This window comes from Vulpes lagopus, chromosome 1 (assembly GCF_018345385.1).
Source record: "Vulpes lagopus strain Blue_001 chromosome 1, ASM1834538v1, whole genome shotgun sequence".
Classification (NCBI taxonomy): Eukaryota; Metazoa; Chordata; class Mammalia; order Carnivora; family Canidae; genus Vulpes; species Vulpes lagopus.
In genome coordinates, this window is record NC_054824.1 from 71,516,776 (window position 1) to 71,541,966 (window position 25,191).

Consider the following 25,191-nt stretch of genomic DNA (forward strand, 5'->3'; position numbering starts at 1 on the left):
CCCTCCAGCCCGGGCCTCCGCTCCTCTCCCCGGCCTCTGGGCTCCTCCCCTCGTCCCCTCTTCCCTCCCCCTCCTCCGCTCGGTCCCAGTTCCTCGGTTTGTGTGTCTCTCCCCGCCCCCAGCTCCTCCCTGTTCCTCCTCTCTTCTCCCCTCCTCTTCCTCCCCGGCTCCCCTCCCCCAGCCTCCCTCCCTCGCTCCCCCCCTTCTCCCTCCTCCCTCCTCCCTCTCTCGCTCACACACACCCCCGCTTGGGCCTCCTCTCTCTCTCCGGCTCCATTTTCTCCGCCGCCGGGGGCCGGGGTCTCCTGTGGGGGGCCCAGCCGGTACCCCAGGTCTCCCTTCGGGGTGGGGGTGAACCCCCGGGGGAGCCGGGAGGGGGGAGCGGGTGGGGGTTAGGGCGGAGGGAGCAGCGGCCCCACCGAGTTTGGGGGTGGGGAAGTAACTAGGCGGGGGGAGGGGCGGAGCAGGGAGGGGGCCTCAGGGCCCCCCCCCAACTATGGACGAGCGGCTGCTGGGGCCGCCCCCTCCAGGCGGGGGCCGCGGGGGCCTGGGATTGGTGGGTGGGGAGCCCGGGGGCCCTGGCGAGCCTCCCGGCGGCGGAGACCCCGGTGGGGGTAGCGGGGGGGTCCCGGGAGGCCGAGGGAAGCAAGACATCGGGGACATTCTGCAGCAGATAATGACCATCACCGACCAGAGCCTGGACGAGGCCCAGGCCAAGTGAGTGCCCCCACCCCGGGACCCTACACAGACCCAACAGAAGCCCCATTCACAAGCTCTGAATCTTCTGGGAGTCCCCACCCCCACCCCCCACTCCAGGACCCCCTCCAGGATCCTACAGCTTCTTCTCTCCTTACTCCTGGGAGCCCCAAGATGAGCCATCCCTCTCAAACCCCCCTTCACCACCAGGCCCTGAAGCCTTCAAAGAAGGGAACCCAGGGTGGTCTCACCGCAACCCCCTCCCCAACCCCTCACTGACCCCCATACTCCCCTGGAACATCTTTTCCATCTCCAGAGCCCTGTTCTGGCTCTCTGATTAAGAAATTGCTATGCTGTCTTCCTAACTCTCCATCCAGCCCACCCCCACCCCATCCTCTCCAGACCTCAGCCCTCCCCAAAGCTCCTACCACTCCTCTCCACCATGACCCAGCATCCATGTGTCCCCACCCAGCCCGTGGCCCCTGCTCAGCCAGACTGGGATCATCAGAGCCTCCTGGCTTCCTCAGTCCCAGGACCCTCCGCGCACACCTATGTTGAACTTCTCCAGCCCCTCTCTGGCACCTCAAACTCCGACTCTTCTCCCAGTCTCTGTCTCTTTTCCTCTGAAATCTACCTAGTCACCCTCGTGTCGGCAGTCATCCCCAGACTCCCCTTCCAGACTCTTCTAGACCCATTCCCCAGGGCCCCGTTCAAGCCCATGGGGCCTTTATCTTGCTGCCCGCACCTTCCTAAAGCCAAACAGCCCCCACATCTCCACATTCCAGGAGCTGACCTCTTTCCAAGAAGCCCCCAACTCCATCCTGCCCCCACCCCCACTTTCTACCTCCCTTCTCGTTCCGGGCTGCCCTCTTTCTCACCTTCATGGTCTCCCCCACCCCACCTCTGTTTCTATTGACCCTCAATTGTTCTCTCCCCTTCCTCCCAAGGAAACACGCCCTCAACTGCCACCGCATGAAGCCTGCTCTCTTTAGTGTTCTGTGTGAAATCAAGGAGAAAACCGGTACGTGGGTCCCCCTCTGACTCCTCACCTCTGGGGACTGAACCCTGTTCTTTATAGGAGTCAAGCCAAGAGTTTGACATCTTGGGGCCCTGAGGACAGTAGGGGTTAGGTAAGACGCTAGGAGGAACTGGGAAGGGAACCAGAGCCTGGGAACATGGGTCTCCAGGAGCCACCAGGTGGGCTGAGAGCTGCCCATGGGCTCCCTGGTCCCTGAGTTCACTCACCTGCCTGCTAGGCCTCAGCATCCGAAGCTCCCAAGAGGAGGAGCCGGTGGACCCACAGCTCATGCGCCTGGACAACATGCTTCTGGCAGAGGGTGTGGCTGGACCGGAGAAAGGGGGGGGCTCAGCGGCAGCTGCTGCAGCTGCTGCAGCCTCCGGGGGCGGCGTGTCCCCTGACAACTCCATTGAGCACTCCGACTACCGCAGCAAACTTGCCCAGATCCGCCACATCTACCACTCAGAGCTGGAGAAGTACGAGCAGGTTAGGAGATGAGGCTGGAGTGGGTGAGAGGAGAGGCTCCTAATGGGGAATCCCAAGGCTCCTCACAGCCCACGGGCCCCCTGCTGCAGGCCTGTAACGAGTTCACGACCCACGTCATGAACCTGCTGAGGGAGCAGAGTCGCACACGGCCTGTGGCACCCAAGGAGATGGAGCGCATGGTGAGCATCATCCATCGCAAGTTCAGTGCCATCCAGATGCAGCTCAAGCAGAGCACCTGTGAGGCTGTCATGATCCTGCGTTCCCGCTTCTTGGATGCCAGGTGGGGCTCGGGTGCCCAGGCGAGCCCCTGACCCAGGGTTCCCCCAAGCCCCTGGGCCACCATGTGACACAACATGGCGCTCCATGGCAATGGCCCCCTCTAGAATGATGCGAGATGGAGGCCCTGCCAGGACAGCTGGCCTTCTCACCACCACGCTCCCTCCTCTGTAGACGAAAACGCCGCAACTTCAGCAAACAGGCCACTGAGGTCCTCAATGAGTATTTCTACTCCCACCTGAGTAACCCATATCCTAGTGAGGAGGCTAAGGAGGAGCTTGCCAAGAAGTGCGGAATCACTGTCTCTCAGGTACTGGGGAGGCTTGCAGGAGCAGTGGGGTTCAGGTCAAAAGCTCTCTGATTCTAACTGAGGCTGGTGGGGGAAAGGTCTGCACCTGACCCTCCTTTCTGCTCAACACCCCACAGGTCTCCAACTGGTTTGGCAACAAACGGATTCGCTATAAGAAAAATATTGGAAAGTTCCAAGAGGAGGCAAACATCTATGCCGTCAAGACCGCCGTGTCAGTCACCCAGGGGGGTCACAGCCGCACCAGCTCCCCGACACCCCCTTCCTCTGCAGGTGGACCCCAGTCATCCTGGCTATCTTGCACGCTTCCTGCCTTTGTTCCCACTTCCTATCTAGGCAGGATCTCAGCAGAGCAGGGGCCTTTTGGGGTGAGAGGGACCTAGCTGAGGTGGGGTGTAGATGTCAGGAGGTAAAGACCATCCCAGCGAAGCTACTTCTGTCTTCCAGCAAGTGGCCGGGGAGCCACAGGAGAGGCTCAGAAACAGCCTGCTCCTCCTTGTTGCAGTGCCTTAGGGATAAATTGCATATAGTGGCACCCCCTTAGAACTAGTTCTGAGGGCTTTTTGGAAACAGCACGGTAGTGAGTCTTCTGTCTGCTGTCACAGGTTGTTACACTCTTCCCTAATTCCCTCTCTGTTCTCCCAAGGCTCTGGCGGCTCTTTCAATCTCTCAGGATCCGGAGACATGTTTCTGGGGATGCCGGGGCTCAACGGAGATTCCTACTCTGCTTCCCAGGTCAGGTGGCCCATGTCCCCTCCATTGGGGCTTTCCCAAACTCTCTTGCCTGCTCTTCAGAATATAAGACGCCTCACTGTGTCATACCCTTCTTTGCTGCCTGCAGGTGGAATCACTGCGACACTCAATGGGGCCAGGGGGCTACGGGGATAACCTTGCGGGAGGCCAGATGTACAGCCCTCGGGAAATGAGGGTGAGTGGATACCTGATGCTCCCCCTGTCTACCTCTCACCCAGACAGGAGGGCCGTTCCCCTGGTGGCCTTGTCTCCCACACTGGATCTCCCAGAGCCCTGCCCCAACCAACTCTCTCTTTTTTTAGGCCAACGGTGGCTGGCAGGAGGCTGTAACCCCGTCCTCAGTGACATCTCCGACAGAGGGACCAGGAAGCGTTCACTCTGACACTTCCAACTGATCTTGCCCCTCAGGGCCAGAGGGGTGGGGGCTCACAAGGCTACTCTTGAAGAGGACGCAGGCATCCAGAGGACAAACCCCAGGCACAGGAGAAGCACAAGACAGAGAAGGGCGAATGGGGTCATCCTGTCCCCGACCAGACTGTCTCAGTGCTGGGGGTGCTGACTACATGGCAGGGAGAATGGGGTCCCCTAAGGGGAGAGTGGGGTCTGTCTTCCCTTTTTTCAGTCTTTTTCTCTCACATAAACCACACAGCCCAGAGTCCTATTGTTCAGATCACCTTCCCCTTGCTTTACCCACCATATTGTATTCCATTTCTTTCTCTGGGCTCCCCCCACCCCACCCCACTTACCTGCTCTGGGATCTGTGGAGAAGCCAGCCCTGCCTGACCAGATGCCAAAACTGGGGACATGACTTCTGGACAGAGGACACAGGCCATGAGCCCTGTTCCTCCCTACCCCCTGCCCCTCCAGATGGCTTTATTACCTCATACGCAGCTCATCTTAAACCAATAGAATCGTTCGGTGGACGAGAGTGTCTGACTCAGATATCTACCTCGGAGGGAGTTTCTGCTACTTTAGGGAGTTGTTGACTGGGCTTAGGGCTTGATTTTTTTTTTCTTTTTTTCTTTTTTTTTTTTTTTTGTTAAGGAAAGAAACGAAACCCTGGAATCCATCTGTGCTTTTTAAATTTTTTTTTTTTTATTGCTGTAATTGGCTCTTAATTTTTAGTTTGGGGAAGTAGATGTTTTTGTAAATATATTGATTTTTTTTTAATTTTTTGCTTTTCCATGTTAGGGGTGATAGCCAAAGGGGTCGTTAAGAGAAAGGGGAACAAACAGAACTTGTGAAAAGGCCCACCTGGTTCCAGTCCTGTCCATCAGAAAGTATGTTTAGCAGGGCACCAAGCCTGCCCCCCCGCCCAAAATCACTTAGGTGTTCTTTGCTTATGCAGGCAGCTCTTTGCTGCTCTTGGTATGGAGGTAGCCAGTGGTTTGTTGACCTGTCCCCCCTGCCCCCCCCCACACACACACACACACAAACACACAACCCTTGGGCAGGGCTGGATTCAGTAATTTTGAGGAAGCGCCACCTTCCCCTGTGAGTGACACATCTTTAAGTCTTATTTTTAACCTATTTGCAGATTGGAGAGGGAAGAACAGGGAGGGGGTTATTGCCAAATATGTTAAATGTGGGTTGGGGTGCTTGTGTATGTATCTCCCTCAATTTCCCCAGAAACGAGGCATTCTTTTTTTCTCAGTCTAAAATCAAGAGGGTGGGGGGAGAGAGGAGGCATGTCATAAAAAGCCAGGTGTGGGGGAAAGTCAAATCACCAGTGTCCCATCCTTGGCCAGAACCCTACCATCTGAGTCCCTCAAACATCCTCAGGATTTTATAAGACTGTCATAGTGGGGAACCTCTCCTGTCAAAGACCCAGGCAGGACTGGAGGGGAGCAGGTTAGATGGGTGATGGGTGGTGGGTGGGAGGCACGGGCCAGGGGCAGTTCTCTCCTCACTTGTAAACTTGTAGTTTCACAGAAAAGAAAAAAAAAAATGCAGTTTTAAATAAAGAAATTTCTTTTTTCCCTGGGTTTAGTTGAGCATTATTTTCAAAAACCTGATAAACCCCAGAATAAAATTCTTTCATAAAACCCCAAACGGTGTTTTCCCTTCCAGCTACCCACTCCCAACCTTGCCCTCACCACCCAGGGGCACCCATGGTTCACCTTCAACCCTCCCCCAAGGGAAACAGCCAGGCCTGAACCCTGTTGCCCAGCAACCTTACCTAAACAACATGGGGCTCCCATCGTCCACCAGGCAAGCCCTCAGTGGACTGATGGAATGGGTTAGGGGTCCTGAATACTAAGAAACCTTAGGAGGTCCACTCCCAACCCCCACGGACATGGCTGTGCCCAGACTGGCACTGCCTAAGGGTGGGGTGATCATTGTTTCTCCTAGTACCTGAAGGACTCTTGTCTAAGAAGCATGAATTCCTAGCATTCCCCGTGGCGGGATAGGACAGGATGGAAAGATGGGGGTAGGGGAGAGGGTGCAAGCCCCACCTAGGACGGTGACCACAGCAGCAAGCGGCAGACAGAGCCAGAAGCCTGGGAAGGAACGATGGCAGCGGGGGCGGCAGCGGCGGCAGGAGCCTGGGTGCTGGTCCTCAGTCTGTGGGGTGAGCCACTCCCCTCACACCAATCCTCCCTGCAGAAAGCACTTCATCCTCCTCCCCAAATCTGCCCAGAACTCTCCTGGAACCCAAGCGCTACTTTCCAAGCTCCCTCACCCATCTTTTGTTGGCCCCCCAATCCCCTCCTACTCCTCCACCATTGTCCCATCTCCCAGGAGCAGTAGTAGGTGACCGAAACATCACAGCCCGGATCGGGAAGCCGCTGGTGCTCAACTGTAGGGGGGCCCCCAAGAAGCCACCGCAGCAGCTGGAATGGAAGCTGGTAAGCAGGGCTCCTGCCACAGCTCCCCACAGCCAGGGCCCAGTGATGGTTGGCGGCCCCACCTCCCTGTCTCACAAGTCCTTTCCCAGAGGACTTGCACTGTTCAGGCTCTTCTCCTCTGTCCCCAGAACACAGGTCGGACAGAAGCTTGGAAGGTCCTATCTCCCCAGGGAGGTCCCTGGGATAGTGTAGCTCGTGTGCTCCCCAATGGCTCCCTCCTCCTGCCAGCAGTAGGGATCCAGGATGAGGGGACTTTCCGGTGCCGGGCAACGAGCAGGAACGGAAAGGAGACGAGGTCCACCTACCAAGTCCGAGTCTACCGTAAGAGTTCCAGGGCCATCTCCATGGCCTACCTCTCTTCTCAGGAAAAGCCTTCAACCCTAGCCCTGGACTCTTGGCCCTGGTGTGTGAGAACCTGTACACCCGGGGTGGAAGAGTCTGAAAGCTACAGCCTCTGACTGAAATTTTCTCTACTTCAGAGATTCCTGGAAAGCCAGAAATCATCAATCCTGCCTCTGAACTCATGGCTGGTGTCCCCAGTAAGGTAAAGAAAAGGGAAGCCATCCTTAGAAGTGGAAGGGGGTATAAGGCTGGAGGGGGGTGTGCATGTATGTGTGCGGAGTCTCTTATTTTCAAAGACGATGAAGGTCACTCTTTCCCTAGGTGGGGACATGTGTGTCTGAGGGGGGCTATCCTGCAGGGACTCTTAGCTGGCACTGGGACGGGAAACCCCTCATACCTGATGGCAAAGGTAAGTCCCAAAGTTCCCCCTCCTGGCTGCTTTCTCTCTGACCCCTCTCCCACACCCACCCTGGAATATCTTGCCTTGTCCTCCCCTCCCCGCAATAGGAGTCTCTGTGCAGGAGGAGACCAGGAGACACCCTGAGACAGGGCTTTTCACACTCCAGTCGGAGCTGATGGTGACCCCAGCCCAGGGAGGAGCTCCCCACCCCACCTTCTCCTGTAGCTTCAGCCCTGGCCTTCCCCGGCGTCGAGCCCTACATGCGGCCCCCATCCAGCTCAACGTCTGGGGTGAGTGGAGGCCCTCAGGGAGGAGGGAAGAGTAAGCCCATGACCACCAGGACCAACACAGGCATAACTCTCAACTTCATGCCCTCAACTCCAGAGTCTGTGCCTCTGGAAGTCCAAGTGATGGTAGAGCCAGGTGGAATGCTAGTTCCTGGTGGTACTGTGACCCTGACCTGTGAAACTCCTGCCCAATCCTCTGTTCAAATCCACTGGATCAAGGACGTGAGTGACTTGGAGACGGGGCTGGGAGGCTGGGAAGTAGACAGACACATTACTGGCAATTAGGAGGACAGGAGGCTCATGGGGAGGCAGGAGCTGGGAAAGATGGCAGAGTATGTGAGGATGTGAAGACTAAGACAGAAGTACAGATGTGGGGAGAGATGTTGTAATAAAGAGTCTCCTGTCCCCTTTCTCCCCCCAGGGCATGCCCCTGCCCCTTCCCCCTAGCCCCATGCTTGTCCTCTCTGAGGTGAAGCCTGAGGACCAGGGAACCTACAGCTGTGTGGCCATGCATCCCAGCCACGGGTCCCAGGAAAGCCGTGGTGTCAGTGTCGTCATTGGTGAGGAGACCTCTCTCCAAGTCCCAGGGCCCCTGAGGCTGGGCTAAAGGACAGCGCAGACTCCAGTTCCCTGGCACACCCTGGAGAACCTTACCACCCTTCCTCAGTGCATATACCTCCCCTGCCCCAAGCAAAACCTCCCAAGAGAGCAACGAGTCTGTTTCCTCTCTCTTCTGAAACTGAAAGAAAAGACTCCATCAGGGCTCCCACTAAATAGCCTTCTCTCAAATCGAGACCCTCCCTTCTAACCTACTCTAACTTTGTCTTTCAGAAACAGACAAAGAGGGGCCAACCACAGGTGAGGGCTTAGAAACAGATGGCCCCAACATGACCGGGGGATGGTTGACAACAAAGGAATGGTGAGTGGTAAGGGCTGGGCCCTCACTTCTCCCCATCTCTCGACAGGCTATGTGGAAGGGCAGGGGCTGGGAACTGTTGCCCTGGCCCTGGGGATCCTAGGAGGCCTGGGGATAGCTGTCCTGCTCATTGGGGCCATCATGTGGCGAAGACGGCAACGCCAAAGACAGGAGAGGTGAGTGGAGGAAGCCAAACATCTCAGCCTTGGGACCTCCAGGCAGCAAGGAGGGGTGTGGGGGGAGGAATGATGAAGTGCTAGAAACCATGTGCACAATTCTCCCCAATCCCCCTCCCCAGGAAGGCCCCAGAAAACCAGGAGGAGGAGGAGGAGGAGCGCACAGAGCTGAATCAGTCAGAGGAGCCCCAGGCAGCTGAGAGCGGTGCAGCAGGGCCATGAGGGGCGCCCAGCCAGACCCCATCTGTCAGCTCCCTTTTCTTCCCCCTTGCTCTCTTCTGTCCCCAGAGCAATTCTCTCCTGTATCACCTGTACCCCACCTCACCAAACTTGCCTCCACAACCAGAGCCTCCTACAGTGATAAGTAAACACCTCACCCATTTGCTCTCGTGCACACATATGGGTGTGTGTGTGTGTGTGTGTGTGTGTGTGACAGAGACACCTGTGTGTGTGTGAGACACCTGCATGTGTGAGAGACGCCTGTGTGACACACCTGTGAGAGATGACTGTGAGAGACACCTATGTGTGAGACCTGTGTGTGAGACACACCTATGTGTGAGAAAGAGATGCCTGTGTGTGACACCTGTGTGAGACACGTTGCGTATGAGATGACTGTGTGAGACACGTGTGTGAGACGCCTGTGTGTGAGAGATGACTGTGTGTGAGACACGTGTGTGTGTGAGAGACGCCTGTGTGTGAGAGACACCTGTGTGTGTGTGAGAAAGATGCCTCTGTGTGTGTTTGTGTGTGTGTGTTTGTGAGAGAGAGAGAGAGGGAGAGACGCCCTCACCCTCTGAATCCCTCAGACCCTTGAAGAAAAAGCCTTCACACTTCCCCACACCGTGCAAATATTTACTCAAGTTGGGGAGATGCTCCTGTCCTGGAAGGAAGGGGATAAGGACAAAGGTGGGCAGAGCTCCCATCAGTACATCTCACCTTGTTTATTGAATTTATAATAAAGGAGGTAGTGAAGGGAAGGAAGGACTTAAGAGTCAGAACCCATACTAGACACTGGGGAGAGAAAAATTAAGTCAACAGGGGTAAAGTAGGGGAGAGTCAGTGGGAGCCTTGCCCATCTTTCCAACATCAAATCAACAAATGTGGGTGTAAAGCAAAAGATCAGGAGAGGGAAGAAACAGACATCCTCTTCCATCTGTCCTCCTGTCCCAGAGCTGGGAGTTAGGATGCTACACAGTGAGTTCAGGGCAGAAGTTTCTCCCATCCTCTGCACAGATGTCACACCTCCTCCCCACACCCTCCTACAAAGTGGCCAGGGTTGGCCTTAGCCAGTAGAAACGGAGGGGTTGGGAGGGAGGGGCCAGGAGTAAGGAAGGGTCAGCAAGGACCCCCAATACTGATTCTCCTCTGGCTGGAGGTGGGCAGGAAGGAGACAAAGCTCAAATACTGAGCAGCCAGAAAAAGAAGAAGATGGCGAGAAACAGGAAGAGGGAGTCCTGCCAGCTGGAGGCCGGGTGACCCTGTCCCAGATCCACACCTGTAGGAGAAAGGAAAGCTGTGGGAGAAGCATCCACTCCTAGGTTGGGAAAAGGCCTGAGGGGACTCAGAGGGCTCCCTGCTTGGAGCTGAGGGAAGGCTCTTCTTACCTGTACCCCGACGGAATGGCTCATGGGTGTTGAAGACGGTGGTGAAAAAGCCAAAGGGAAAAGCACCAACACCAAATGAGAAGTGAAAGCCCCCGGTATCACCAAATGACTGGAATCCCTAGGGAGGTGGAGAAAGTCAGAGGAGAACTGGGCAGGTCTTTGGCAAGGAAGGAACACAATCAGACAAGACTCACCCCTCTGCTCTCTGAAGCTGGTCGCTGGCCCTGGGGGCGGGGTGGAGTTTTCAATCTGAGGAATGAGAGACTGGCTAGGGCTAGCAGCAAGGAATGTCCTCTCCCCCTCCACGCCCCACTCCCAGGCCAGAAGCAGTCCATCTTCCCTCAGCACCACCCCCTCTCTCTCACCTGGGGTCCTGGGGCTTCTGGCTCCCTCGCCCGTAAAGAGGGACAACCTTTTCTCTGCTGATCCCAGCTTTACACACTGGGCACTCTTGCCGCTCTGGCCGGGTCTCCAACCACTGAGGGAGAAAATGAAGTGGTTTCCAGTTCACAGTAGGGTTTTTCAACTCCTCAGACCTCCCCATTTCCCTCTTCATCTCCTCTGAGTACGCACCTGATGAAGACAGGGCCAACTAGATGGGGGGAAAAAAAGAAGGTCAAACTAGCTACAGTAAAGACAGACACGAACCTGACCTCAGAGTCCGATCGCACCCCTCTTCCCAGGTATTACCTGCTGTTTCTTTTCATGTTTTTGACAACCTATTTCATGCCAGCCAACCTGGCCTTCCCACCTCTCTGATCTTACAACGTCTAGAGTAATACTCATCCTCCAAGGTTCAATGCTCTTCTCTCCTTGAACACACATGTCCCCTCCCTTTTCTGCCTCTGAACTTAGTGTCCAGGTCTCTTCAACCAGAGCTTTCTAGATCTCCTGTTTCAGCCCCAACCCCAGCCCTGCCCGCATCACTCCTCAACTAAACCCCCTTTACTAGCACCTGCCCCCACTACTCCTTTTCCTCTCTTCTAGGCTCAATCAAGTCCCTATTTCCACCATCCTTTAATTTCTCAGTGCCCTGGTCCTCAGGTCTGTCATACCACTCCCTACCAAGATCTCACCTGCACGCGACCCTACATTCCCTAGGTCTCCCGTACCCGCCTAAGGCGTGCCTCCTCTAACCTTTGAGTCTAATCTATCTCCACCTGTACAACTAAGACTGTCACTTTCTGGGGTAAGGTGGCTGGGGTCTGACCTGGACCGATGTCGTTCCCCCACCACCACCCCGCCCTGCTTCCTCTTAACCACAGCACATCCCTCAGTGCCCAGTTCCTAGGGCTCCCCGCCACACGGGTCTCCTCCGTGGAGATGTGACCCTCTCACCCACACATTCCCAGAGACCTCGGGCCTCGCCCACGGGGATGTGCCCGCCGACTATCCGTATGCGTGCCATCCCGCCCCCAGCCTCCCCAGTAAGAGGCGAGCCCCATTTCTCTTCACCCCCTGCCGGACCCTCACCAGTACAGGTGGCCACACACGCTGACCACAGCCTCCCGAGCAGTCTCCAAACATATATTACATTCGAAGGTCGCGCCCGCCCCGCCCCGCTCGCGGTTTGGCCCTTCGGGGCCCCCGTCCTCCTCCTCCGCGGCTGCCATGGCCGGTGTTTCGCCTTCACGCACCCCTCAGTCTCCCCAAACACACACACAGACACACACACGCCCCGACAACGAGAAACCGCCTCCAGCCCACGGCCGTTGGGCGGGCTTCAAGGTTGTCTAAACACTACTGGTCTGGGGGGCTGACAATCACACAGTTTAAAAGCCAGGGTTGGCCCAAAGGGTAGGGAGAGGTTCGCGCAGGCCTGCCCTTGCACAGTGACGATTGGCGGGAGCGCCTCCGCCAGGACGCGAGGCGACGGGATTGGTGTCCGTCGGCGCTGGTCGGGGGAGCTTTATTCGTCTGAGTAGCTGCCAGTCAGGACCAAGGGCCAGAAGCAATTGGTCCGGGACCACACAGGCCTCGCCTCCTCCGAGCCCCCTCTCTTTGCTTCACTTCCCCTTTCCGAGAACGCCCGGATTCCTATTGGACTTTGGAGCGTAGCGCCCCAAAGCTCTGGATTGGCTGGAACTCGATGGAAAATGGTGGTTAGGCAAAGTGCGCGTGCGCAGCAGGCGGCGGGAAGGGGCGGGCCAATCCCGTGCGTGCTAGGCTTTCTCTGGTCCCACCCCTTCGCCTCTGTCTTGTCGCCATGGTGACTGCTCTACGATTGGCGGGCTTTGGGGTTCCAAGGCATCAGCGCGGCCTCATCCGGGTCCTCCGACTGCGGTCTCTCTGGGCCGATTGGTTAGTTTCTTCCAGCCCTGATTGGCCGAGATCGGAAAAGACGGCCGAGAGCTTGGCGAGGTAGCAAATGCTATGGTCGCGGGTTCAAAATGGCTCCGGCCTCCTTCGGTGACGTAGAGAGCAGAACTGGGGCTCGCCCCTCCCTTTCAGTGAAGAAGGGCGCAGAACTGGCATCAGCTCGACGTTTGGATGGTGCGAGCATGGACCTGCGGCGCTGGTGTTAACCCATCTCCCTCGGCTGCAGGACGCAGCCCGCTCCTCCTTAGGTGATTTGCAGAACAGAACTCAAGGCCCACACCCTTTTAACGTTGACATAGTATGACAGAGTTGACCCCGACCCAGTTTTAAACCTGAAAAGCGAACTAGCTCCACCCCTTTGTGAGTAGGTGCCGAGGGGGCAAGGCCCGCCCCTCCTGAGCGACCCGCGGCGGAATGGGGTTAGGCCCGCCCCTTCCGTCCTGTAGTGTGTCCCGCAGAAGTGGGGTCTTCCTCCTGGGTAGGACCCCCGGGACTTGGGCAGGCCAGAGCTTGGGCCTTCGCTACAGTCAGTGACCTCACTGTGGCCCAAGGAGCAGAACTAGGTAACAGTCCCCCCATACCAGTGTTCCTTACATCCTCGACCTCAGGGCGTGTAAATTCTAGCAGGGCGAATGTGTGTCTGGCAGCGGGGACAGACTCGGGCCGAGGGCAGGTCAGCACCCTGATAAAGGTCTCACGTGACCAGGGAGGCCAGGTGAGAGGAGGGCGGGGGAAGTGAAGGTACAGGATGCCTGGGAAAGGCTTAGGAGAAAAGTTCTAGGGGAAGGGGTGTAGACCAAGGAGAGGAGCAGTGCAATGATCCTGGTTTAAGGGACAGTGGAAAGACGAGCGAGAGGAGGTCAGAGGCTGGACAGGGAACAGATACATGCCTACAAAATTCAGGAGGCATGCTCGTCCCAGAGTAATCTAGCGTTCTTTCTTTCTTTCTTTCTTTCTTTTTTTTTTTTTTTTTTTTTTTTTGTTTCTTTCTCATTGATTTTAAAGCAGCCCTAATACCCAGTTTCTACTGGAAAAGATGCGCCCGCCCAGATTCTATGTCGGGGAGAAGCACTGTCTCAGCTTCAGTGATTGAGACTGACAGGAAGGAAATGGAAAAGCGAAAGAGATCGTGGAAGGACAGGGGCAGGGACAGGGCCTGAGAGTACCTCTTCTCTTTAAAGACCAGAGAGAGGGTTGAAGCAGGGAGCTGGACTGCGGGGAGGGCAAAGTCAGAGAGCCAGCGAGAGCTGGAGGGGCCAGGGAGAGGGAGCCACGGGGAGGAGACGAGCACTTGGCATATAGCAGATACCTGCAGATATCCGGAGTTGGGAACAGGAAAGAGGTTTTTGGAGGAGTTGGGAGTTGGAGGGAATATACAGCAGATAAGGGAGTTAAGGAGAAAGGAAGAAACCGAGTGAAATTTCCAGGAAGAGGAGAGCTGATGAAGAAGGGATGGGCCAAGGAAGGAATACAGCACCAAGGGACACACGAGCCATGTGTGCTGAAAGGGAGTTGGAGGAAAAAAAGATGCAGCTGGAGCCAGAGAAGGCCGGAGACCGGCGAAGCCCAGCCGAGCTCTCGCGGGGCGGAGCCGCCAGGAGGAAACTGGTCGGTTCGGGGAGGCGATTGGCAAGACGGGCCGCCCATCACCGCCCCCTACTTCCTGGCCAGCCCCGGAAACCCGCAGGCGTTGGGGAGGGGTAGGGGGATAGCGGCAACAGCAGCCCCAGCCCTCAGAGAGACAGCAGGGAGGGAGGGAGGGAGCTAGGGGGATAACCCCCCACCATTCCTACCGCAATGGGCCCAGCCTCCCACTCTCACCTCCCCTCCATCGGCCGGGGCTAGGACACCCCCAAATCCTGTCGCCCCCTTGGCACCGACACCCCGACCGAGGCAGAGACACAGCCACCCGCCACCACCGCTGCCGCAGCCTGGCTGGGGAGGGGGCCAGCTCCCCGGGCCCCCCACCCCACTGAGGTGGGGGCGGGAAAGGGATGGGAGGAGGCGGGAGGAGGGTGCCGAGAGGGGATGGGGGAGAGATTGGGTCTGGGAGGCGGACTGGGGAGAGGTTTGCTGGGGAAAGGAGAGGGGCCCTGAGGGAGGAAGGATGGAAGAGAGACGGAGGAGGTCCGAAAACCCTGTGCCTTTGGGATGGGGGTGTGGACAGAGTCCTGAAGAGGGAATTCCTGACACCTTCCCCAGTTCCTTTTCCTGCCCTTTGGCCCCACATGACTCTTGAGGGGTTGTAGCCGGGAGAAGGTGGTTTATTGCCCTCCTTCCCCTAGCAGAATTCGCTTCCTAGAAAGGCCCTCAGACACCTCTGTTTCATCTGGGCACAGGACCTTCTTCAGTGGCCATCCACACTGGACTAGATCCTTACTGACACAGATGCTTTGTGGGGGGCCATGTTTTCTACATTGAGTCCGTGTGCCTTTGACATGTTGAGTGGCTTATGTGCGGCTAGCCTCTCCCTGTGCTCTCCGTGGACTGGACAAACGATGTGTTATTGTCCATCAGAATTGCCCATTCTCCTATCTTTATGTCCATGTCTCTTGTCCAGTCTTGACATTGTTCAAATGTGAGTGTTTATATATTGCATCCATTGTGTGGTTTTGTGTTTTTTGCACATTTTATGCTTTTGCATGTTTACTTTTGCATGTAAAGGTTATACCTTATTTGTTTTGTTTCATGTATCATATATTATTATGTCCATGATCCTGTCATGTGTGGTAGTCTTCGTGTGGGGGATCCTGTGGTTTAGTGGACTAGTGCACACTTCTGTTGTGATTGGGTTGGCCTGTTGGCTGCATGTGTTTTCCCAGTCAGGATTCACACCATACCTATGCATGCACCTTTACATATTTATCATGTGTACACTGATGTGGCCCTTCCACAGCATCTGTGCTTCTGGGTACACATACTATTTATTTCATAATTTTATTGGCAGTATATTTTGTGAGTCATCTGCACATTAACCCATTTGGCACTCCGTGCGCTTATAAGTCCTTGGACATTTCTGCTCCAGAGGAGGTCACTTAATGTTATACATTAGAGAAAAAGGTGACGGAGCCTCTGTTTCCCCAGAGAACCATCCCCATGTGCCTTACCTTGCTGACCTTCCTGGCCTGATCTTTCCAGTGGCTGTGGACAGCCTGTGTTCATGGAGGTCAGTGCATGCCACAGGGTCAGCTCTGCTGTGCACTTCCTCTGTTCCCCCACTCTTTTGCTGTGTTGGCATTTATTGATGACAGTAGCATCTCTCCCCTGTGGCATGTTAATCCCCATTCCGTATGTTTCTCTTTTGTGTGAGATGGGATGCGCCATCTTGATTGTTGGTGCTTCCCCTTCAACGTGACTGCGTATTGTATGTGTATATTCAGAGAAGGTTACTGTTAGGCTTGTTGTGTTCATTGCTTTCTCAGTGACTTATCTTTTCACAGAGTGTAGCTATCGGATTCCTGATCATCTCTGTCATTAGTTATGGCTGTGTGGGTGTGTATCCAGCCTTATAATCTGTTCAGCAAATGTTTACTGAGCACCCTCTCTGCCTCCTTCTGTCCCAGGTATTGGGCGTTACTACCCTCAAGCTGCTTACAGACTAGGGAAGGAAACAAAAATGCCAGTGAGCAGTTATGTACACTGTGGTGTCAAGATCAGTGGCTCTCAAACTTGTGTGCACACCAGACTCACTTGGAGGGCTTGTTAAAATACAGATTGTTGGGCCCAAGGCCCAGAATTTCTGATTCAAGAGATCGGGGGCGAGGTCCAAGAATACGCATCTCTACACTTTGAGAACCAGTGATCAAGATAAAAGTGTAATGAAAACTCAGGCCAGGAGGGGTTCAAGAAGGCCTCCAAAGCGTGACGCTCAGCTGTGTGAGGCAAGTGAAGAGGCGGAAGGGCATTCCAGCCAAGGGAGCAGCCTGTTTGCAGCACAGTAGCATGAAAGATCTTGGTATGCCTGAGGAACTGGAGTTGGAGCACAAAAGGCTTTTGTGGGGGCGGGGCCAAAGATGGAAGCAGAAGTCAACTTGTCTAAGGGGCCTGCAGACAAGACAGGGAAATGCTCGGATCTGTGTTACAGAAAGATCTCTGTGGTGGCTACGTGGATGATGAATTGGAAGAGCAGAATTAGGAGCCCATTGCAGATAGTCCAGGGAAGAGATGCTGGTCCAGACTTAACAGGGGCAGTGGGCTAGAACAGCTCAAGGCCTACAGCTTCAGAGTTGGCAGAGTTTCCTGTTTCTCTTGCCTATTACCCTTCACTGATTGGCAAGGGACTTTGAACACAGACTTTCTTGTCATTGGAAGGGAGTGCCAGTAGCCTTGCTGGCACTGGCAGGGAGTGACAGGTATTTGCCTAAACACCATTTTGTGACTTCTGACCCTGCCCCCAATAGTGGGGCAGAGTGGAGGAAGGAGGAAGAACCTAGAGGCAGTTCTGTGTGCCCGTACCTCTTCCTCCTGAATCCTTTCCTCTCCCAGAGCAGGTGGTATGATGTCTCTTTTACTCTGCCTTTTTTTTCCCCCTCGGTCAGGCCTTACATATTGTATCTGCCTGACCCATTTGCCTCCAGTGCAGAAGGGGGAAAGGGAGCAGAAGGATTTGTTTGCCTGCCTGTGGAGGCAGGATTGATAGATGTAGCTGCTTCTGGTATGTCCATGGGTTTATCTGGGAACAGGAAAGGGGTGGAAGTAGCTACCTTGGTGGAGAGGGGGTTTTCTGGTTATGCATTTACTACATTTCTTTAGCTGTTACCAGGTGTGATTTTAAGTTTGCCTTCTGGTGTGAGCAGGTCAGTCTCTGCATGACTGTATGTGTTTATTTTTGCATTAGTGACAGACCCTTTATTCTTGCCAGTCTTCTTGAGAATGTCTGGGTGTTTTGGCCCTTCACTTACCTGCTGTTGCGTATACCTATGTGTATACATACAGGCAGCAGCGTGACCGTGGTTAGGAGTACAAGCCGCTTAGGTTTAAACTAGGAGGTGCCTCTTAGGGGAGCCATATCACCTCAGGTAAGTTATTTAACTTCTTTGGGCCTCTCTCCTACAAGATGTAAATTGTGTAGTTCATATTTAAGGGTTTGTTTGTTTTGTTTTGTTTAAGATTGTATTTATTTATTCATGAGAGATAGAGAGAGGCAGAGACACATGCAGAGGAAAGAGCAGGCTCCCTGCGGGGAGCCCGATGTGGGACTCGATCCCAGGACCCCGGGATCACGCCCTGAGCCAAAGGCAGACACTCAACCACTGAGCCACCTAGGCGCCCCTTTAAGGGTTTAACATAGTCTATAGGCCAGCCCTAAGCCAACAGAAATATAATACAAACCACATGTAAATTTTAATTTTCTGGTAGATATGTCAAAAAAGGTCAAAAGTAACAAGGTGAAATTAATTTTAATGATATGTTCTATTGAACCCGGTATTCTGAAAGGTTAAGATTTCAAAATGTAATCAATACAGAAGATTATTAAGGGAATATTTTACATTTTCATTCAGAGTCTTTGAAATCTAATGTGTATTTTACACTTCCAGCACGTCTCCACTCAAACTAGGCCACGTTTCAGGTGCTCAGGAGCCATATGTGGCTGGTGGCTACAGTATTAGACAGTCAGGTGTAGACCATCCTAAGACCTTACCAGCTATGAGTGTTAGCTGTTGCTATTATTATTGTCCCCTTATCATGTATTTGTGAGTTGTAGATGTCCATGTCTGTGTCTCTTGTCTTTGTGAATATTTCTGGGAGAGGGGTAGGCAAGCAGTCCTGAACTCCTCTTCCTCCCACCCCTATCCCAGAGAGGCTTCCTGGGCAGGTCTAGATGGGAGCCCTGACCCCTTCCTGTGTCTCTGGCCCTTGACCTCATAGCTCCCCAAACCCTGCCTGCTGTGCCTTGCCCACTCCACTACCCCTCCAGGAACCTGGCCCACTGTCCCTTGCCCTGTCCCCTGCAGGTGGCCAGAATGGAGTTGTGGCCAGGGGTATGGACCGTGCTGCTGCTGCTCCTCCTGCTGCTGCTGCTCCTGCTGCCTGCCCTGTGGTTCTGCAGCCCCAGTGCCAAATACTTCTTCAAGATGGCCTTCTACAATGGCTGGATCCTCTTCCTGGCTGTGCTCGCCATCCCTGTGTGTGCTGTGCGAGGACGCAACGTTGAGAACATGAAGTGAGGGCCAAAGGGTTTTGGGTGATGAGAAAACCTAAGAGTCCAAAGTGAGCAGTGGACGGGGAGGATGTGGGGTTTGTAGGGAAGGTGGAGAGAACCCAAGGACAAGGAAGGGGAGAGGACTGCAAAGACAGTGGAGTAGGGGGAACCAAGGCATTTAGATGGATGTCAGTGGGTCCTGCTGGAACCCCTTGCCATGACCCCACAGGATCTTGCGCCTGATGCTGCTCCACATCAAATACCTGTACGGGATCCGAGTGGAGGTGCGTGGGGCTCACCACTTCCCTCCCTCACAGCCCTACGTCGTGGTCTCCAACCACCAGAGCTCACTCGACCTGCTTGGTGAGATCCCTCATAGGGCACACCTCCCCCAGCCATGCCCTTCCTCCTTCCCCAGAATCTCCTCTGGGGGTCCTCACCTACCCTGCATCTAAACGTTGCCCCCTGGCTCTCCTCTCCCTTCCCCCAGGACTTCTTACCCTCATATACAGGCTAATATATGTTTAATCACCTCTTCTACCACTCAGGTCTTCCCACCCCCCTCCTTCAGTCTGCCTCTTCCTTTATCTCCAGTCCTTCGTAGTGTGGGTGATGACCTGCTTCCCATAATACTTTGCCTCCACTATGGCCTTCACCCATCCTACCTTTGCCCTAGGGATGATGGAGGTACTGCCAGGCCGCTGTGTACCCATCGCCAAGCGTGAGCTGCTGTGGGCTGGCTCCGCTGGACTGGCCTGCTGGCTGGCAGGAGTTATCTTCATCGACCGGAAGCGCACTGGGGATGCCATCAGTGTCATGTCTGAAGTCGCCCAGACCCTGCTCACCCAGGACGTGAGTCACCCTGTGGAACAGGAGGGTCGGGGCATTGTGGAGTAGAGCACTTGTAAATAGACTGAGATGCAGGGCCAGCAGGCCTCAGAGGTCCCATTACAGCGTCACAACTATTACACACACACACACGCACACACACACACACAAACCCGTATGTCTTGATTCTCTGTCTTCCCCAGGTGCGGGTCTGGGTTTTTCCTGAGGGCACAAGAAACCACAATGGCTCCATGCTGCCCTTCAAACGTGGCGCCTTCCACCTTGCAGTTCAGGCCCAGGTAATTACTACTTCCCCTTCTGCTCCTGAGCATCCCCTGTGCTGCCGGCTCCCACCATCTCTTTCTGTCAGAGGCTTGTCATGGGGCCTTGGAAGGGAACTGTGGGCTGTTTGCTTCTCCCCTTCCCCAGGTTCCCATTGTCCCCATAGTCATGTCCTCCTATCAAGACTTCTATTGCAAGAAGGAGCGCCGCTTCACTTCGGGTGAGGGCTCTGAGTAGACCTGGGGCTGGGGGTGGCCAGAAGGGCCATGAGGGAGAAAGGCTGGGGGGATGTCCCCATGAGGGGAGGATTGGTCAGTGCCAGGACTGAGATGTCCAAAGGATCACCAGCGTGACCCCACACCAACTAATAAATACTTATTAAGCACCCAACATACCCTGCTATATGGGTAAAGCTCAGTCCCTGCAAGAGGGGCCATTACTGTCCAGTGGGAGGAGGAAGGCCTGTGTGTGCAAGGCTATGATAACACTTGGCAGTAAAAGTGAAATTGAGACAATGGGGGCAGAAAGGGTGCTGAGGTGTCTGGATGGGGGCGGGGGGCGCTTAGTGCAGGAGGGCCTCAGATCAGGTAGCAGCTGGCAAATGGGGGCAGTTGGCCAGGGTAGGGAGAAGCGAACAGAAAGGTTGGGGAGGGAGTGGCAGGAGAGCTCGGAAATTGTGCCCCACCTGTGGGCAGAGGCCTAGGCAGACAGGCCATGATGGTGCTCACCACCCCCCTCAGGACGATGTCAGGTACGGGTGCTGCCCCCAGTGCCCACAGAAGGGCTGACACCAGATGACGTCCCAGCTCTGGCTGACAGAGTCCGACACTCCATGCTCACCGTTTTCCGGGAAATCTCCACTGATGGCCGGGGCAGTGGTGACTATCTGAAGAAGTCTGGAGGGGTGGGCGAGGCCCGGCTCTGAGCTCCCCTCCCAATGACCCCCTTCTTCCACCCATACCTCCCAGCCCAGTGGGCCCTAAAGCAGGGCCAAGCCCTCTTCCTTGTTTCTCCTCTCCCCACTGTTCTTCTCTTTGGAATCTTCAACTTCTGAAGTGAATGTGGATACAGCACCACTCCTTGCCCCTTCCCAGCTCCCTCCATGGACTCTCTTGCCTCGGTGCAGTCTACACTCTGACCCCCACCCACCTCCTGTGCCATCTTGTCTGTGGGACGGTTGCCTCCCCCTCATCTCCAGTGGCTCACCTACCCAAGGGTGTGAACACACCATCCTTTCCCCAGTGGACCCTCTTCCTTTGTGATCTCTCACTCTCCACCCCACATTGGCCAGTGGCCTCGTCCATGCTATGGAACAATACCCTCCCGCAAGTCCATGGATTCAGTGGACTTATCCATTTGTGAGGACTCCTCACACTGTGGCTGGAAGCGATGCCTGAACATTCCTGGCTTATCCTGGGAACACTCTTCAGCACCCTCACCCTCCTTCCCATGGAGCCTCCCATCAGTGGAGGCTGGACTCTTCTTACTCAGAGGTCTCGTCCTGCCCGTACCCAGGTGCCCAGGGGTGAGCATACTCCTAGATGCCAATTTGGTCTCCACATTTCTGCTTCCCCCTGTCCCTGTGGTACAGTTCTTCAGTGGTCCTGGCATCAATCCAGTCCCCTGCAGCCCTGCTGTACCATTGTAACTAGACACAAGGGAAGAGGCAGACATCAGGTGCTGTACTCACTTCTGCTCCCTAGGGAATTGGGGAAAGGAACTGAACCCTGGCTGGAGGGGGTGGGAGGGCTTTTAATTTATTTCTCTTTCTTTTGAGGCTTCCCCTCTCTGAGCCAGTTTTCATTTCCTCCCTGTGGCATTAACCACTCTGGCCTCCCACCCCAGACCTGTGCCCACAACTGGGGAGGTGGGCTGGGAGCAAAAGGAGAGGGCGAGACCCAGTTTTGTGTGGTTGGTTTTTATTAATTATCTGGATAACAGCAAGAAACAGAATAAAGATTGAGAGAGAGAGAGATCTGGGCACTTTCTGGCTGCATTTGTTAAGGCGTTGAAGTGGTTCTCGCCCAGGCAACCTGCCCCAGCCAGAAGACTCGGGTGGGCCCAAGGCACCCATCCTCCCCGCTGCCTTCAGCTCTTGGAAGTTTCCATCACTCATTGCTCCTTGGTGCCAGATAACCTTATCTGCACTTCCCCAGCTGGCTGATCCCAGAGGATTAGCAGGGCCAGTTTCTGTATAAATTAGAGGGCCAGGGTTCTGGAGAGGTTCCTTATCGGCTGCCGATTGAGACCTGGGCCCAGGCTATTGTCATCACAGGAGCCTGGTGAATGACAAGGAGGCAGGCAGACACATTGGCTGTAGACTTTTGGGGCTGCCAGGGTACTGCAGAGACTCTTACCCAACAATAAATAGATTAGGGACAGGGTACCAGAGAAAGGGATGAAGTGTAGCTATCTGGGGACAGTATGGGGAAGCTAAGTGTTGAGAAAGGGTTTGGGGGAAAGAAAAGTGAACTAGGGAAAGGTGTCTGGGAGAGCTGGGGGCAGCCATGGGGGGATGGGGGTTCAAGCAGAGAGGGACTGAGGACTCACAGGCACCTAGCCTCTCCTCCAGCAGCAGCACCTGGTCGCTGAGAGACTCAATCCTGTCGCTCCAGCCCCATAGCTCCGCCACCTGTTCTGGTTGTAACTCTTCAGGTGGCATGGGCAGCACAGCTCGGACCCAGGCCCCAGCCTGACCAGCCCACTACAAAGGAAGACACCTCAAGAGTATTGGAGGTGGGGTACACCCCACCCAGGGGGCTTGGTCCAGGCATCTACCCTTACCTGCTCCAGCCGCTCCAGGCGCCCCCGCAGCTCCCGAATCTCCCGCCTCAAGGCGTGCTCATCATGTTCTGCTTCCCGAACTGGGACAAAAGGGAGCAGTGTCACCCGCTGCCATTGAGCCCGGGCCCTCACTGCCACCCCTACTGCCACCCACTCACCCGCCACGCTGAGGACGCTGGCGCCAGTTGGGGGCTCCAGGTTGCCCTCTGCACAGGTGCGCCCATCTGGGCCCAGCACCAGACCTTGGGGACAACCACAGGTAAAGCTGCCTGCCGTGTTGAGGCAATGGTGTGAGCAGAGGGTGACACCAGTCCTACATTCATCCACGTCTAGTTAACAGAAAGAGGAGAGGGCTGAAGCGGGGGGGGGGGGGGGGGGGTGAGCTGGTGCCCCAAGGGGAGTGAGGTCCTGGCACCACTGGAGGAGGAAGGGAACTCACCCACGTGACAGTGCTTCCCACCCCAGCCTGGGGCGCACTGGCACTGCTCTGGCCTGACGCAGACACCTCGGTTCAGACAGGGCTTGGCGCAGATGGCTGTGGGTGCAGAAGGGCAGTTCAAAACAGGACCAACAGCCAGCCTCCCCAGCCCCGCAGCGCACCCCTGTCCCCAGGCCTGGGAAGACCCAGTCTCACCTTCATCACAGGTGAGCGCCCCTGGATGCCGCTTCTTCCAGCCTTGGCAGCACACAACATGGGTCTGCTGCACCTCCCTCTTCACCTCCCTCCATGCCACTCGATATGTAGTCCTAGAACATAGGCCTGGTTCTGAACAGTGGTTTATGGGCTTTGGTCTGGGTTCTTGAACTTCTTCTTGAAAGACTCCAGAATCCAGGCTCCGATCTCTCACCTGTAGGTGCTGCAGATGCGCCTTCCATTGCACATGGTCAGGTAGGGCTTATACACTGGTTGGCTGTAGGACTCGTTGTAATGGAGGGGGACCACCAGCATCTGCTTGGAGCAGACCCCCTGACTGCACCCATGCAGAGAAGGGGAGAGACACTAAGTGGGCCAGGCCCTGGGGGTGAGGAATCCCACTACACTCAAGCTCAACTGAGGCCCCCCCCTCCCTGGAGGGGACAGCCTCACCCCCATTCTATACTTCATGGTTTTTCCATTCCCCCCACCCCCAGCAGGGTTTCCAAAGCCCTCACCCCTGGCCCTGCCCCCTGTGTTATCACCTCTCTTTGAGGGATCCACCCTTGGCCCCCTGGACTGACATCAGTAGCAGGAGGGATGAGAGTCCGCCTAAGAGATTGTACAGCTCATCCCTGGATGCCATGATTCTCCTTGACTCCAAACTGCAGGCTGCTGGCAAGAAGAGGTTAACGGAGGTCCTTCCCCTCTCCTGTGACTGCTACAGCCCCAGCCCCTCCAAGAGCAGTCTGATAGTGCGCTCTGAGGAAGTCAGCATGTTCATTTGTACACATTTACACTAGCCACCAGGATTGTCTACACCTGTATGTATATGGAAGGTGACCCCTTCATCCGGCACACACGGTCCCTGTAGCATCCTGCAAGTGCACGCCCCCATACACTCCCTCCCCTCCCCTCTACACCACAGCTAACTCTTCCTCCACAACCCTCCTATCTGTAACACACCCTCTTCTATCTTAACTCTTCTACCTTCAAAGCCTCGAATACTCACATCCTGCACTCCAAACCATGGACCTGGAAACTGCACCTATCCCTGCTGCCTCTCTCACCAGCACCCCTCACTCACGCACTTCCCAACGCACATTCTAAGGCCCATCCCCCAGTGACATGTTCTCCCCACCTGTCTTTTCCTCTCTCCGGAGACTCCAGCAGACCAGCCTCAGCAGCAGCAGCTCAGACTGGTGGGTGGGTGGGGCAGGCTGGGAAGGAGAGAAGGGGCTGGGCCAGACAATCCTCCCATTCCCCGCCCCCTCCCACAAGAGTCCTCCATAGCTCCTGCTCTAACTGCTCAGTGGGATCCAAGTCCCACAACCCTCACAACCGCCCCAGCAAAGGGCCCCCAGAAGTAAATTTCCAACTCCGAGGCTCCTTCTTCCTACACTCCCCAAATCGGCAGAGGCCACTGGCTCTATGACACCACTGGTCCCCCTGGCCTTGCCACACCCCTCAACCCAACACAGGCTGGGGGAGAAGTGGGGGCAGGGAGAGAGACAGAGCTGGCAGAGGAAAGCAGGGTCAGGTCATGGGAGAAGAGGCAAGATCAGCTGAAGAAAGAAAGGAAGGGGGGGGGAGGCGCCCAATGCCTTATGGGGAAATTGCCCCCCATTCCTTGATGACATTTGTTAGGGCCTGGGGTGGGGGCGAGTTGAGTCTGCCACCGCCCCCCAAGCCAGAGCAGACAGGGCCCTATTGTCTCCACAAAAATTCCTTCTTTCAAGGAAGAGGAGGCTCATTGTCCAGCCCCTCACCCAACTCTGGCCTACAAAGGTCGAAAAGGGGTGCAACAAATGCCCACCCTGACCCTTAGCCCCCTTGTCTAGCCTGGGGGTAGCAGGCACATTCCACCCATGAGGCTGAGGCACAAGCCACTGGAGCCCTGGGCTCAGTCCCCCAAGCTTAGGCTGGGACAGGAAGAGAATTGTCCTCTGCAGGAAAGAACCCACAGAGAATCAGGAACCCACACAGAATGGGCATTTAGAGAGCGGAAACACCAAGGGGGTCCCACCCCAGACCAGGCATCCGGGCACCCAGACCTCAGGCTCTCTATCTCCACCCTCCTTGGGGAGCCGGG

General features: G+C 55.5%; 5 protein-coding genes across 16 annotated transcripts; 3 read left to right on the plus strand and 2 right to left on the minus strand.

The window, feature by feature from the left end:
• Positions 1-187: 187 nt before the first annotated feature.
• PBX2 (PBX homeobox 2) lies at positions 188-5,521 on the plus strand. The gene is made up of 9 exons (XM_041729535.1): positions 188-717; positions 1,644-1,717; positions 1,953-2,200; positions 2,290-2,480; positions 2,651-2,786; positions 2,903-3,056; positions 3,430-3,518; positions 3,625-3,711; positions 3,839-5,521. The coding sequence occupies exons 1-9, from the start codon at positions 497-499 to the stop codon at positions 3,929-3,931; spliced, it is 1,293 nt and encodes a 430-aa protein (XP_041585469.1). The 5' UTR covers positions 188-496; the 3' UTR covers positions 3,932-5,521.
• Positions 5,522-5,892: 371 nt separating this feature from the next.
• Positions 5,893-8,888, plus strand: AGER (advanced glycosylation end-product specific receptor). The gene is made up of 11 exons (XM_041729617.1): positions 5,893-6,108; positions 6,279-6,385; positions 6,514-6,706; positions 6,865-6,929; positions 7,049-7,136; positions 7,235-7,417; positions 7,512-7,636; positions 7,836-7,974; positions 8,246-8,272; positions 8,380-8,506; positions 8,629-8,888. Exons 1-11 carry the CDS (start codon positions 6,051-6,053, stop codon positions 8,726-8,728), a joined length of 1,212 nt encoding a protein of 403 aa, XP_041585551.1. The 5' UTR covers positions 5,893-6,050; the 3' UTR covers positions 8,729-8,888.
• A 544-nt stretch (positions 8,889-9,432) lies between these two features.
• Positions 9,433-11,808, minus strand: RNF5 (ring finger protein 5). Of its 2 annotated transcripts, XM_041731343.1 has the most exons (6): positions 11,584-11,808; positions 10,684-10,702; positions 10,476-10,588; positions 10,305-10,359; positions 10,111-10,228; positions 9,433-10,001 (listed from the first exon to the last, which is right to left on the minus strand). In XM_041731343.1, the coding sequence occupies exons 1-6, from the start codon at positions 11,721-11,723 to the stop codon at positions 9,904-9,906; spliced, it is 543 nt and encodes a 180-aa protein (XP_041587277.1). In that variant the 5' UTR covers positions 11,724-11,808; the 3' UTR covers positions 9,433-9,903. The 2 variants fall into 2 exon arrangements, with proteins under 2 accessions (XP_041587277.1, XP_041587334.1); XM_041731400.1 differs by lacking the exon at positions 10,684-10,702 and having other exon boundaries at positions 11,584-11,721.
• Positions 11,809-12,449: 641 nt separating this feature from the next.
• On the plus strand, positions 12,450-21,654 carry AGPAT1 (1-acylglycerol-3-phosphate O-acyltransferase 1). 9 transcript variants are annotated; one of them, XM_041730115.1, is made up of 8 exons: positions 12,879-12,992; positions 13,438-14,037; positions 18,384-18,592; positions 18,801-18,934; positions 19,248-19,423; positions 19,603-19,698; positions 19,829-19,901; positions 20,422-21,654. In XM_041730115.1, exons 2-8 carry the CDS (start codon positions 13,882-13,884, stop codon positions 20,604-20,606), a joined length of 1,029 nt encoding a protein of 342 aa, XP_041586049.1. In that variant the 5' UTR covers positions 12,879-12,992; positions 13,438-13,881; the 3' UTR covers positions 20,607-21,654. The 9 variants fall into 9 exon arrangements, with proteins under 9 accessions (XP_041586374.1, XP_041586220.1, XP_041586049.1 ...); XM_041730018.1 differs by having other exon boundaries at positions 12,881-12,992; positions 13,435-14,037; XM_041730440.1 differs by lacking the exons at positions 12,879-12,992; positions 13,438-14,037 and adding an exon at positions 12,450-12,677.
• Positions 21,584-25,079, minus strand: EGFL8 (EGF like domain multiple 8). 3 transcript variants are annotated; one of them, XM_041729863.1, is made up of 8 exons: positions 23,645-25,079; positions 23,314-23,436; positions 23,100-23,212; positions 22,905-23,000; positions 22,624-22,794; positions 22,466-22,545; positions 22,232-22,385; positions 21,584-21,960 (listed from the first exon to the last, which is right to left on the minus strand). In XM_041729863.1, exons 1-8 carry the CDS (start codon positions 23,743-23,745, stop codon positions 21,881-21,883), a joined length of 918 nt encoding a protein of 305 aa, XP_041585797.1. In that variant the 5' UTR covers positions 23,746-25,079; the 3' UTR covers positions 21,584-21,880. The 3 variants fall into 3 exon arrangements, with proteins under 3 accessions (XP_041585797.1, XP_041585736.1, XP_041585664.1); XM_041729802.1 differs by lacking the exon at positions 21,584-21,960 and having other exon boundaries at positions 21,970-22,385; positions 23,645-23,771; positions 24,241-25,079; XM_041729730.1 differs by lacking the exon at positions 21,584-21,960 and having other exon boundaries at positions 21,970-22,385; positions 23,645-23,774; positions 24,241-25,079.
• Between the last annotated feature and the right edge of the window lie 112 nt (positions 25,080-25,191).

Coding starts and splice junctions, on each gene's coding strand:
- PBX2 (XM_041729535.1), top strand. CDS start 497: ATGGACGAGCGGCTGCTGGGGCCGCCCCCTCCAGGCGGGGGCCGCGGG. Junction 3,519..3,624: donor ATTCCTACTCTGCTTCCCAG/GTCAGGTGGCCC, acceptor TGCTGCCTGCAG/GTGGAATCACTGCGACACTC. Junction 3,712..3,838: donor ACAGCCCTCGGGAAATGAGG/GTGAGTGGATAC, acceptor CTCTTTTTTTAG/GCCAACGGTGGCTGGCAGGA.
- AGER (XM_041729617.1), top strand. CDS start 6,051: ATGGCAGCGGGGGCGGCAGCGGCGGCAGGAGCCTGGGTGCTGGTCCTC. Junction 6,386..6,513: donor AGCAGCTGGAATGGAAGCTG/GTAAGCAGGGCT, acceptor CTCTGTCCCCAG/AACACAGGTCGGACAGAAGC. Junction 7,418..7,511: donor CATCCAGCTCAACGTCTGGG/GTGAGTGGAGGC, acceptor CCTCAACTCCAG/AGTCTGTGCCTCTGGAAGTC.
- RNF5 (XM_041731343.1), bottom strand. CDS start 11,723: ATGGCAGCCGCGGAGGAGGAGGACGGGGGCCCCGAAGGGCCAAACCGC. Junction 10,229..10,304: donor CAGCTTCAGAGAGCAGAGGG/GTGAGTCTTGTC, acceptor CCACCTCCCTAG/GGATTCCAGTCATTTGGTGA. Junction 10,002..10,110: donor GCCATTCCGTCGGGGTACAG/GTAAGAAGAGCC, acceptor TTTCTCCTACAG/GTGTGGATCTGGGACAGGGT.
- AGPAT1 (XM_041730115.1), top strand. CDS start 13,882: ATGGGCCAAGGAAGGAATACAGCACCAAGGGACACACGAGCCATGTGT. Junction 18,935..19,247: donor GAGCTCACTCGACCTGCTTG/GTGAGATCCCTC, acceptor CCTTTGCCCTAG/GGATGATGGAGGTACTGCCA. Junction 19,424..19,602: donor AGACCCTGCTCACCCAGGAC/GTGAGTCACCCT, acceptor TGTCTTCCCCAG/GTGCGGGTCTGGGTTTTTCC.
- EGFL8 (XM_041729802.1), bottom strand. CDS start 23,745: ATGGCATCCAGGGATGAGCTGTACAATCTCTTAGGCGGACTCTCATCC. Junction 23,213..23,313: donor CGCATCTGCAGCACCTACAG/GTGAGAGATCGG, acceptor CCTATGTTCTAG/GACTACATATCGAGTGGCAT. Junction 22,386..22,465: donor GCCTGGAGCGGCTGGAGCAG/GTAAGGGTAGAT, acceptor CTTCCTTTGTAG/TGGGCTGGTCAGGCTGGGGC.